This window comes from Herpailurus yagouaroundi, unplaced genomic scaffold, assembly GCF_014898765.1.
Source record: "Herpailurus yagouaroundi ecotype Mexico unplaced genomic scaffold, PumYag 189, whole genome shotgun sequence".
NCBI lineage: Eukaryota > Metazoa > Chordata > Mammalia > Carnivora > Felidae > Herpailurus > Herpailurus yagouaroundi.
This window is the reverse complement of record NW_024412420.1, coordinates 17,245,691-17,258,009: the sequence shown is the minus strand read 5'-3', so window position 1 is coordinate 17,258,009 and position 12,319 is coordinate 17,245,691. Positions and strand designations below refer to the sequence as shown.

The following is a 12,319-nucleotide window of genomic DNA, read 5'->3' as shown; positions in this document are numbered from 1 at the left end:
CGCTCCTTTCCCGCCGCTCGGCATTCTCCCGACCGCCTCCGAGCGGCCCCTGGGGCTCGCCTCCCCTTCGGCCAGCCGCGCTCCTTGTTCGTCCCACAGGTTCTTTCCGAAAGCGAGCTGGAGTGCGTGGCTGGCCGCCTCGGGGAGGGGGGGGGGCACGGCTAGAAGGAACTGGAGGGTGAGTCTGGATGGAGGTGGGGGGGTGCGGTGGCTGGAGAGCCCAGGATCATTCTTTGGCATCTTGGTGTCACCGGTGCTCCATGTTTGCGGAATGAATGAATCATTACTCTCCTTGTCCCCTTCTGAAGGAAGACTTTTTGAGGTCCACGTGCTGCAGAGCACGTTGGGGAGGGGGGGTGGCTCCTGAACTAGGGCTCCCCAGTCCTGCGTAGTAGAAACCCGACTCCCGTAGAAACCCGACTCCCGTTTCTCCAGCTCCTTTCTAACACTCCATTCTGGGGGAGGCTCCCTTCAGTTTGGGACTTGGGGGTGGTGGGGAAGGAGGGAGCTCGTAGGCCCAGCCACGTACTTGTGGAAGGTGTGACAAGGGACTTGGAGGTGACCGAGGGACTTGTGAAGGCCAAGGGACCAGACCACGACCTCTTAGAAGGTAACAGGGCACAGGGGATGCTGCAGAGGAGAGCACCCACTGTCCGGCAGAGGCCACTTTGTACCTTTGAGACCAGCCTGGAAGGGCCACCAGAGCATGGATTCTGACCCGCAAGCTGCTGAACTCCTCCAAGCCTGTTTCTTGATCAGGCTTCATCAGGCTAAAACGGGGATATTAGTATCCATTTCTCAGAGCTTTGTGCAGATTAAGAAAAATGTCATATGAAACCACCCAGCATAATGCTTGGCACATCGGGGGTACTAGCAAATCTTAGTCTTCCTTTGCTCTCTGACAAAAGGGAGCAGTTACTTGTTCCCAACCCCTCTGTCCCCAGATTGATCACGGACAGACACAGCAGACGTGTAATCACTGTTTGTTGAATGAACATGCTTGACGGAGCTACAGCCCTTACCTTCCTTCTCCCAGGATCCCCAGGCGGAGCTCAGGAGCTGACCAGCACAGACATGCCAGTGTTGTCTGAGGATTCCGGTGAGTGTGACCCCTGGCTGGGCTGCCATAGCCCTGAAGGACAAGAGCCTGCTCAGCAGCCCGAGGCTGGACAGAAAGCAGGTGGACCCAGCCCTGGCTCACGGGAGCGGCCTTACCTGCGAACCCTGGGAACCAGAGCCTGGGAGAGAACATGTCCATACGGCAGGGTCCACTTCGGGTCCCCTGGGGTCCCCAGGAAGTACCCATTGCATTGGCTCTACTTTGTGTTTCTTCCACTCTCCTCAGGTTTGCACGAAACCCTGGCACTGTTGACTTCTCAGCTCAGACCTGACTCCAACCACAAGGAAGAGATGGGCTTCTTGAGGGATGTGTTCAGTGAAAAAAGCCTCAGTTACTTAATGAAGGTAAAAGCCTCATTTCATCCCATTTCGTGAGGGTTTCTAGAGGTTTTCCTAGCCGGGGCCCATGCACTTCATCTCAACCTTTTCCCTCCCCCAGAAAGGTCTTCATTAGCCCACTGTGAATGGCCTTCTCTTCTGCTGTCCCATCGGTGACCCCATGGGTGCAGCCCCGTGCAGCCCCACAGTCATGGGCAGGCTGTGTGGTATCCGGGGCACACCGGGGCAGCTGACTTGGGAGGCCCCAGGCTGAAATCGGCTGTCTTTGCAGATTCACGAGAAGCTGCGCTATTACGAGAGGCAGAGTCCAACCCCAGTTCTGCACAGCGCTGTGGCCCTTGCTGAGGATGTAAGCCAGGTTTTTCCTTACGGTGTTAGCCCTGCTCCCTACCCCATAGGCCTCCTTCATGTTGCCTGTCACCATCGCTTAGCCTAGGGGACCCAGGGGCTCGGAGCCCAGAGGTGAAGAGGCATCTCCTTCCCTTCTCTTCTTGCTCCTCCTTGGGCCTCCTAACAGGCAGGAAAGAACCTGTGAGCCTTGCACGAGGCCAGGGGACTCGGGGACGCAATGACGCCCACTTACTGTGTGTTCCCGAGAAAGTCTCTTCCCCCAGCTGTGAAATAAGAGCATTTGGATCAGATCAGCAGTTCTCACATTGTTGAGGACTGGCGATATGAGGGTCAAACAATCACCTTGTTCTGTGCTTTGGGGGAGGCCTCATGTAAAGCCCTAGGATCCAAAGACTTGCAGTGCGTCCCTGCTTACTGGTTCGGGGTTCTTGTTATCTATTTATTTGTTGTTTGTTTGTTTGTTTGTTTGTTTAGAGAGGCAGAGAGAGAGAATGCGAGCAGGGGAGGGGGAGAGAGCGAGGGAGACAAGAGGGTCCCAAGCAGTTTCTGCGTTACCAGCGGGGCTCAAACCCACAAACTGTGAGATCATGACCTGAGCCAAAACCAAGAGCCAGACCCTTAACCGAATGAGCCACCCAGGCACCCCAGCATTCTTGTTTTTTACAGGAATGCTTCTAGGGGTGCCTAGGTGGCTCAGTCAGTTAAGCATCTGACTTCGGCTCAGGTCATGATCTCTCGGTTCGTGAGTTCGAGCCCCACATCAGGCTCTGTGCTGACAGCTCAGAGCCTGGAGCCTGCTCCAGATTCTGTTGCCCTCTGTCTCTCTCTGCCCTTCCCCAGCTCATGCTCTGTCTCTCTCTTAAGAATAAATAAACATTAACAAAAATTAAAAAAAAAAAAAAAGGAATGCTTCCTAATTTCTTCTAGACCTGTCCTCTGTGTTGCATGGCTTGGGAAAAGCTGTCCCAGTTGGTTGCCAAGACCAGCTCCTGAATAAACTCACCTAACCTCAGGAGACGGCCTGGCGAGGCCCGGCTGCAGCCTGTGGGTGCAGACCTTCCCTCGCTCCTGTGATGTGACAGAGAGCACGTTAGGTTGTCAGCACTGCCTTCCTACTAGCTCTGTGGCCTTCAACAAGTCAGTCAACCTCTCGGAGCCCCAGCTGCTTCATCTATAAAATAGCACAGTGGTGAGGACACAGATAATAGAGCTAGCTAAGCTCAGGTTCAAATCCTGGCTTTTTGACCTCGTGCAAGATAGTTCATCTCTCTTACTTGATCCTCGCCTGTCAAACGGCGAAACAACAGCCCCTTCTGTGTTCAGTTCACTGTGCCAGTTAGGCGAGGAGCTCCACATAAAGCAGAAGAGCTCGTAGGAAGGGCTTAAGAGGTTGGCTCCCGTTAGGAATACCTTACGGAGCTACCGAGGCGCTTCTGGTCCCTGCTGTGATTTCCCTGGGAGCGACCGTCCTGGGGTGGCTGAGGGGCTAGTGAACTCCTGGGTGCTGTCACGGTTCCGGCGAGGGCCCTTGGGTCTGAAGCGCAGGGAGCGGCGTCTTTCCCTGGGCGACTTCCGGCAGGTGCGTTCTGTCTTGGTCCTTCCTCTACAGGTGATAGAAGAGCTGCAGGCCGCCTCCGTGCACAGCGACGAGAGGGAGCTGCTCCAGCTGCTGTCCACCCCCCACCTCAAGGTAGTCACGCCACAGTCCCTGCCTGTCCCCGCAGCGTGCATCTCCTGGGATGGGGGCGGGAGGGAGCGCTCGGCCAGGAGGCTGAGGAAGGAAGGAGAATTCTGAGCGGAGGGATCCTCAGTGCCTGTGACTGGGCGGCGGTGGTCTCTCTGGCCTGAGATCGGGAACCTCCAAATCATTGCCTAGTCAGGGCCCCCCTGGGCCCCTGTGAGCTTCGGGGCTGGAGCCCTTCATTTCTCTCGCTTTCCTGACAGGCCATGCTCATGGTGCACGATACGGTTGCCCAAAAGAACTTCGACCCTGTTCTTCCCCCTCTGCCCGAGAATATTGACGAGGATTTTGATGAAGAATCAGTGAAGATTGTCCGCCTGGTGAAGAACAAGGAGCCCCTGGTATGTGACACTCACCTCTCCCCACCCCAACCCTGTCGCTGTACCCGTCCCTCACCCACCCAGAAAACTGGGAAGAGACCCCCCCCAGCCCCAAAGTCTTTGGAGTGAGTGATGGCAGCTTCATCACGGCTGCTATGAGTCCCCGTGGCACCACTGTGTACAGGGTACCTCTTTCTGTGGGTGTATACGGCCTCATTCAACTGTGGCAGAGCTCCTTTGTGCAGTAAATAACCTTCGCAGCTGTACAGGGCCACCCTGATCATCCTGCTCCGAATCAGAGGTTGGCAAGCTATAGTCCGAAGGCCGCACCCAGCCCACTGCCAGTTTTTGTAAATAAAGTTTTACTGGCACACGGCCATGCCTTTTCACTTCCCCATTGTCTGTGGCCACCTCTCCCCGTGACAGCGGTGCTAAGTGGTTACCACGGAGATGGTGTGGCCTGCAAAGCCTAAGATATTTGCATTTGGCCCTTTACAGAAAAAGTTGGCCAAATCCAGCTCTGAATACTGAGGAAGCACGGGGCAGCAGCCATTCTCCTCCCCAGCTGACACATTGTCATCATTCTGGTCCTAGTTCAGCACCGATTTACCGAGCAAAGGGACAGGGGTGTTTATTAGATGGAGGGAAGTGGAGGAAGTCCAGAGAATTGAGTGTTTGCCCCGGATAATTACCGCAGCTGGCATTCCAGGGACCCCCATTCCACTCTCACCAAGGACCCCCAGCTAAACCACTTCTGCAAACGGAAGAGGAGTGCTCCTCTGTTTCCCCACCTGCAAAATGGGGCAGGCATCCACTGATGCAGTGAGCATATCGTGTGCCAGGCACCGTGTTGGGCGCTGGAGGTTCAGAGACGACTAAGACTTAGTCCTTGCCCTCTGGGAGGTCACAGGAGAGTGACGGGGCGGGGTGGGGGGGTGGTCCCGGAGGAGGTGATGCCGGAGCTGAATTCCAAGAGAGGGAACAAGCTTCCCAGAAGGAAAAGGGAGCGGAAGGGCACTCCGCACAGAGTTACCTGAGCAAAATCACGGTGAGGGAAACAGCATGGTGTATTTGCCAATGGGCAGTCCTGTTCTCCCTCCTTGGTTCCTGAGTTTGGCCAAGAAAGAATGTAGAACCAAACTCTAAAGCAAGCAAGGGTTTATTTTAGTCTATTTTTATTTATTTAAAATGTTTATTAATATATTTTTTTGAGAGAGAGGGGGAAGCAGGAGAATGAGCAGGGGAGGGGCTGAGAGAGACACACACACACACACACAGAACCCAAAGCAGGCTCTAGGCTCTGAGCTGTCAGCACCGAGCCCAACGCGGAGCTCGAACCCGTGAACCGTGAGATCCTGACCTGAGCCGAAGTCGGACGCTTGACTGACTGAGCCACCCACGCGCCCCGCAAGCAAGGGTTTCATAGCAGTTTAAGTGAAAGTACACTCTCCACCGTTGGAGAGCTGGCGGTCCCAGAAGTGACAGCTGCACTGTGGGTCAGGGTTGTCTTTTCATTTTTCTGTTTGGATAGGTTATGGGTCAGAGATAGGGCGGTTCCTGACCAAGGCTGCGGCCAGGCATCCAAGGGACTCCTCCTGTCAGTTGGGAGGGGGAGTTTTTAGCCCCATATGGTCCTTGTCTGACCTGTCAGGGCAACAATGGGGGAGGGCGGGGGCAAGGGGTTAAAAACCACAATGTAAGTGCATTACAACGAAGCCATCGGTTACTGTAGGGTAGTGATCAGAGGGAGGAACTCGGGCATATCCCCTAGGGTCTGTCCTGGCTGTTTGGAACTTGGCTTCCGCTATTTTATCAGTCAGAAAGCACTTGTTCCCTGCTTATATCTAGCTAATTGCCCGCTCTGTCATATTCAGGGAGCTCTGGGCTTCCCAGTGTGGATGTAGAATGCTAAGTTGTGGTTAGGAGAGACAGAGGTGGGGCCGGATCGGAGTGAGATGCTGTTTGTCCCTGCAGCGTGTCATAGCTTGATCCTGAAAGCAGTGGGGAGCTATTGTAAGGTTTTAGGTAAGAAATAACATGGTCAGATTTGCAGTTTAGAAAGATCATCCCAGGGGCGCCTGGGTGGCACAGTCGATTGAGCGTCCGACTTCGGCTCAGGTCATGATCTCACGGTTCGTGAGTTTGAGCCTCGCATCGGGCTCTGCGCCGGCAGCTCAGAGCCTGAGCCTGCTTCGGATTCTGTGTCTTCCTCTCTCTCTGCCCCTCCCCCACTCACACTCTGTCTCTCTCAAAAATAAATAAACATTTAAAAAAATCATTTTTTTAAAAAAAAAAAAAAAAAGAAAGATCATCTTGGTTGCCAGATAGAAAGTGGCCTGGAGGAGGAGGCCAGAAGCAGAGGACTGATTTGAAGGTGGGGACCAGATAGGTGGAGGTTCAGAAAGAGGGCTTGACTTAGGCCTGTGGGAACGGGGAAGAGAAAGCCAAGAAGTATTTCAGAAAAAAATTAATGTCACTTTGTGGCTGCACCGCTTTGGGCAGGAGTCGGGGCGGTGGGGGGGGGGAATCCCTGGGATAGTGCCCAGGTATCCAGCTGGGATGGCCGGGTGGGCACTGGGGCCATCATTCAAGGGAGGAATAGGGAGCTTAGGTCCCATTGAATTCAAAAGTGGAGGCATCCAGGAAGTGGAAGGGTTATTTGTTCAGAGATACAGAGTGGGCAGCCGCCAGCATCCCGGAATGGTGAAAATCACACCTGAGAGGTCGAGACCGCTTGGGTAGAGAGGAGACAGTGAAGCAAGAAGGGGGCCAGGGCCAGATCCTGGCCTTTTAATCACCATTTGAAAGACAGATTGAGGAGGACAAGTTGTCACCGGGAAGACCCAGGAGAGAGGGGTATCACCAGGGCCGAGGCTAAGAGAAGATCCCGAAGGGAGAGCGGGCACCAAAGTCAGATGGGAGAGAGAGGAGAGAAGATGGAACGTGGGAGCTGGCAGCTGGTGGGACTCGGGGGGCAGGAAGTGGAGAGAGCAGATGCGACTGCTTCTTTAAGAAGCTTGCTCCAGGAGCGCCTGGGGGGCTCCGTCTGTGAAGCATCCAATTCTTGGTTTGGGCTTAGATCATGATCTCACATTTTGTGAGTTCAAGCCCTGTGTTGGGCTCTGCACTTACAGCACAGAGCCTGCTTGGGATTCTCTCTCTCTCTCTCTCTCTCTCTCTCTCTCTTAATAAATAAATAAGCATTTAAAAATTAAAAAAAAAAAGATATTTGCTCCAAAGGAAGAGACCGGTGGCTGCTGGATGGGGGGAGGGGGGCAGGCTTTTTATTGATGAAGGGGATGTGATATTTTTGGAGCCAGGAGAAGGAGCCAGCAGAGATGGGGCACTGAGACTGCGGCAGAGAAAGGGAGGGGACAGAAAGACCAGCCCAGACGGAAGGCGCCCCTCCTCTGAGAGGGGGGGAAAGGAGGAAAGGATGGATAGAGATGCTGGAAAGTCTGAAGGTCTAGGGAGCAAGAAGCTGTGGGGTTCTTGGCTGATGGTTTCTGGCAGTGTCTGTCCTATGGGCTTCAAATAGGCGGCGTGAATGAAGATAATAATGGGTGTGCCAATGCGTTTGCAGGAACAGCCAATAATAAAAGGTTAACGTTTACTGAGTGCTTACTGTATGCTACGTGGCTTGCCTGCATTACCTGGTAGAACCCTTGTACTAACCCCCGGAGTTAAGTGCTATCCCACACCCTAGAGGAAACAGACTCAGAGAAGATAAGGGGCTTCCTTGCTAAGGCTGCATGCTTTCAGTGAATGGCAGAGAGGATTCAAATCCAGGGTCATCCAACTCCAGCCCTTCACCTGACACTGCCCTGCCTGCCACAGTCCCGCCTGCGTGGTGCAGGAAACTGAGGGCTTGTTAGCGCCTCTCACCCTAGACATCATCTCTGCTGTGGTCCACGGGCCAAGTCCTGGTCCCGAAGCTCTGGCTGGCGCATAACTGGTTCCCCTCGGCAACCACAGAAGGCCCAGTACCCTGTGATTGGCAGCGCAGAGCCCGAGGCGGGGCTCGAACCCATGAACAGTGAGATCATGACCTGAGCCGAACTTGGATGCTTAACCGACTGAGCCACCCAGGCTCCCCAGTGTTATTGTGCTTTGTAAGGTGTGAATTGCTGTGCTGTGTTAATGTGAGATGCCGGTTTTATGATGTCCTCAGCACTGGAAAGAGCCCCATTGATCTGCTCTCTGGGGTGACAAAAGGAGAGATGGGGACACTCTGTTGGGTCCAGAGAGTTGGGGTGTGAGGTTTGGGGCTGCCTCTTAGGATCCCGCCCGCTCTGTCTCTGATGCAGGGTGCCACCATCCGGCGGGATGAGCACTCAGGAGCTGTTGTGGTGGCCCGGATCATGCGAGGGGGCGCAGCAGACCGGAGCGGTGAGTGGCGTCAGTGCTGGCCTGGCCGAGGTGATGGCCAGCGTGCCCCAGCCTTCTCCCTTTGGCCCACAAGTCTCCTTTCCTCCTCTCCGGCCCCTGTTTGGGATGTGCTTTGCTTTCGGGAAGTGTGGCTGGATTTCTCTTCTTCCCAAGCCTGGTAGAAATTTCAATCGTCTGAAAATACCTTGGGCCTGGAGAACGTCGGGGTCTTGCCCCGTGGCCTAGCCGAGGGCTGTGGAAGCTCAGCCTACGGCACGGGCTTGACGGGTAATTTCTAACTGAGGAGCCGGGACACCCTTCCCCACCACCCCGGTTGTCACTATTACAGAGGGAAGGGTGTTCACGCCCCAGATTTGTTTGGGTGGGAAACAGGTTGAGAATCATTTGTGTGAAAGAGCTACTCCGTTGGGAGGCAAACCTTCTGGTGTAGAGAGGTGTTACCCCAGAAGTCTGGGGATCGCTGTTGTGAAGTCCAGTGATTTCTCAAACATTAACAAGCACAGAAGCCCCCCCTCCCCCTCCCGAGCATCTTGTTAAAATGCAGTTCTGGGGGCGCCTGGGTGGCGCAGTCGGTTAAGCGTCCGACTTCAGCTCAGGTCACGATCTCGTGGTCCGTGAGTTCGAGCCCCGCGTCGGGCTCTGGGCTGATGGTTCGGAGCCTGGAGCCTTTTCCGATTCTGTGTCTCCCTCTCTCTCTGACCCTCCCCCGTTCATGCTCTGTCTCTCTCTGTCCCAAAAATAAATAAAAACGTTGAAAAAAAATTAAAAAAAAATAAAATGCAGTTCTGATTCAGCAGGTCGAGGGTGGGCCCAAGATTCCGCACTCCTGCCTGCCTTCTGGGGGCCATTGCTGCCGGCCTCATTTTGATTAGCAAAGAGGGCCCAGTGTGTAGAGACTCTTGTCATTCAAGCAGAGGCCAGTGGACAGGTGTGTGTGACACCCTTGATGCCATCTTTCCCGGGGCCCTTCGGTTTTTCTTGTTAAGACTGGAGAAAGACATTCTTAGAGTGTGTCTGCTAATCCGGGAAGGCGAAGAGTTAATGTTTTTAAAGAAGCAAAGGTTATAAGTGAGAGAACACAGACCTTCTATGTCAAAATAAATGTGTTCGAACACAGGCTCCTTTATTTCTTGGCAGAGCGGCCTTGGGCAAGCTGCGTTATTTTTCTGGGTCTCAGCTGCGCCCTTGTAAACTGGGGATTCCCCTGGGTGGTTTGGAGGCCGCGGTGCCGAGTGAGGGACCCCACGCGCAGTAGGGCTCAGCCAGTCCCGGGCCCACCCGCTGCCTTTACACCTTGGGTCTGCCGTGCGTGCGGCGGGTTCCTCGGGTGGGCACCAGTGGGGCCCTGGGGCTGAGGCCCCTTCCTGTGCTGAGGGGCAGCCCCTGTGTCTCTTAGGTCTGGTCCACGTTGGAGATGAGCTCCGAGAAGTGAACGGGATCACAGTCCTGCATAAGCGCCCGGACGAGATCAGCCAGATTCTGGTCTGTGCTGCATGCATGCTGGGGGCGGGGGCGGGGGGGGGGGGGGCGGGGGGGGGGGGGGGGATGTTTGAGGCTACAGGCAAAGTGGCCTTGCAGCGTGTCCAGGGGGCGAGGGCGGGGGGGGGGGGGGGAACAGGAAGAATGGCGCTTCCGGGCCTCCTGCCTCTCAGACCGTCTCTTCAGCACAGCCCTCCCCCTCCCCCTGTCCCTTTCCCGAGGACCCTTCTGGGAGATCCCCTCAAAAGGGCCCCCTCTTCCGAAGGGCTGAGGAATATGGAACAAGAAGCTGCAGCACAGGGAGGACCAAGAGCAAGGGCTTTGGGGTCAGCCGGTCCTGGGTTTGAATCCTGCCTACACTAGTTTCTAGCTGTGCAGCCTCGGGCAGGTCATTAGTTCACTTTGCGTTTCACTTTCCTGTAAAGTCAGAGCAGGGGTGGTTTTTCATCCAGTGTGTGGTTGTGATTAGGATGTAAACATCTGGGAAAGGCTACAGCACTTCCCATCTGTAAGGGGATTCTAGAGGGTGTTACGTGCTGGGGACGCAAACCACCTCCAGAGCCCATACTGGAAGTTCAAGTCAAGCTGCAGTTGTAAAAAGCCCCAATCACAGTTTTGTCTGCTTTACCCTAAGGCATCCTCCCCGAACATGACCCTCTTTTCTAACTTCTGATGGTTCGGGAAGGGGCAGAAATGGGAAGATCCGAAGAGAGGAGGCCCCGCTGTAGGGAGCGGGCAGGCTCCTTTGGTGTTCCTGCCGCCACTGCCCTTTCCCTGGTTCTGGGCACTGGCCTCCTTGTGTTCTAGGGTGGTGCTGGGCCTGGGAGACCGTTGGGCGAGACGTGCTCTCGTGGGCTGCCAGCATTCTGCCTCGTGGGCCCCCACGTGAGGGTGCAGAGTCTGTGTCGGGTAGAGGGAAGGGGAACCCCTGGAAAGGTAGGAGGAGTGGCTTGAGATTGGAGAACCCGTGTGGGGCAAATGGAAGCAAGGAAGGGAAAGGAAACTGCACTTGGTTATTAAAATAACCTGAGAGAATAGAAAGAAGGGTGGCCCTTTGAGGCATGAGAGGTCAGCCCTTTGGGGCACGGGAGGTCAGGAGGGATGGGAAAGTGGAATTCATTGCATGCGCTGTCCTTGGTGCTCCTTTGTCCCTTTGTCCCATGAAAATGCAACTGGTACTTGGTTTTGAGTTTTCCTTTAGTTAATCCAACTGGGTGCCACCATGGGACAGTGGGCCACAGGGGTGGTGGCGAGTCTGACTTCCTTCTGAACGCGAGTTTCCAGATCTGGACAGTAAGACTTGAACTCACGGAGGTTTGGACGTGGGAGGTGGTAAGCTTCGCCCTCTCCCCTTTCAGGCGCAGTCCCAGGGATCCATTACCCTGAAAATCATCCCAGCCACCCAGGAGGAGGGCCGGTTAAAGGACAGCAAGGTATGGCGGGGTTGGAAGTGGGGGAGGGCTTTGAAGCAGTCATTCCGGAAGAGATCACGTGTCTGGTCCTTGGACCGCACGCTCAGTGGAGAACTGTGATTCAGTCACAGTGTGATTCATGTATTTGTACCTGTCTCTTTCTAAACAGGATTTGACGTAGCTTACTAATAAAAGACAAGGTTATTTTAATTGAAATAGAAAATCAGGGCCATGAAGAGGAGAAGGTACCAAATGTGCTGGATTCGGGACCAATTAAGTAACTGCCATTTGTTTAATTCTTCGGTGAGGCACCCTTTTTTGGGCACCTCCTCTGTGCCAGGCGCTCTGCCAGGTGCTGGAGACAGGGACAGTTAGTAGCTCTGAGGATTCCTAGTTCAGAAGGGGCGGGGGGAGGGGCAGGGGACCAAGTGTTTCACTGCTGGACGATTGGTGCTTCAGAAGGATCCCGGGCAGAGTTACAGGTGCCATGGAAGGTGTCATGTAGCAAGGGTGTTAGAAGTGGGGCTGGAGGAAGGTGAGGACTGGTAGGACTTCCCTGGTGAAGATGAGGAGGAGGGAGGTTCAGGCAGAGGGGTCTGCGTTAGACGGAGGCCCAAGGGTGTGGAGAGGAGGAAGTTACCACTGTGGGTGTAATCCTGCTGGGACAAACTCAGGGCTGCCCTACAGACACACGCCCTCCGTCTTCCCACCCAAGAGCCAGGGCAGCTGGGAGATCTGGGCACCAGGGCACCAGGGCAGCTGGGAGATCAAGGCACCAACTCGCACCAGGCTGCACCCGGGAATTAATTCCCAGCAATCCCTGCTGGCTGGATTAGAGTAGAGCAGTGGCCAGAGAAAGCCCTTGGACAAAGAGATGCCGGGGCTGGCTGCTGGAAGTCTGCCTGGCGCGCACTGGAATGGTAAGGCCCCGGGGGATGCGGGAGCTCCCAGGCAGCTCCGTGGGGGAGGCTAGAGTGGGTAGAGACTGGGGGCAAGGAGACCTGGTGGGGAGGCTGTTGTAAAAGCCTCGGTGGGAGATTATTACGACCCGAGCTGAGGTGGTGGGTAGAGCGGAAAAGAGGGCGTGGCTCTGATTTCAAATAAATTTGGATCTGGTCTTCCTGGCAGCCAAGGCAGAAAGGAGATGAAATGCACAACATACTTTTCAT

General features: G+C 54.9%; 1 protein-coding gene across 5 annotated transcripts in view; it reads left to right on the top strand.

The window, feature by feature from the left end:
• The first annotated feature begins 8 nt into the window (after nucleotides 1-8).
• The window catches only part of MPP3 (MAGUK p55 scaffold protein 3), a 26,287-nt gene continuing 13,976 nt past the window's right edge, over nucleotides 9-12,319 (top strand). For 2 of the 5 annotated variants that reach the window (XR_005797583.1, XM_040497712.1), the window contains exons 1-8: nucleotides 222-1,099; nucleotides 1,346-1,464; nucleotides 1,730-1,807; nucleotides 3,419-3,499; nucleotides 3,754-3,891; nucleotides 8,178-8,259; nucleotides 9,656-9,741; nucleotides 11,097-11,171. Coding sequence is in view for 4 of the 5 variants with exons in the window: in XM_040497712.1 (XP_040353646.1) it covers nucleotides 991-1,099; nucleotides 1,346-1,464; nucleotides 1,730-1,807; nucleotides 3,419-3,499; nucleotides 3,754-3,891; nucleotides 8,178-8,259; nucleotides 9,656-9,741; nucleotides 11,097-11,171 (768 nt within the window). In the remaining variant the exon portion in view is untranslated. Of the gene's footprint in view, nucleotides 123-221; nucleotides 1,100-1,345; nucleotides 1,465-1,729; nucleotides 1,808-3,418; nucleotides 3,500-3,753; nucleotides 3,892-8,177; nucleotides 8,260-9,655; nucleotides 9,742-11,096; nucleotides 11,172-12,319 lie in introns of those variants that run through there. The other 3 variants (XM_040497710.1, XM_040497711.1, XM_040497708.1) reach the window with 3 other exon arrangements.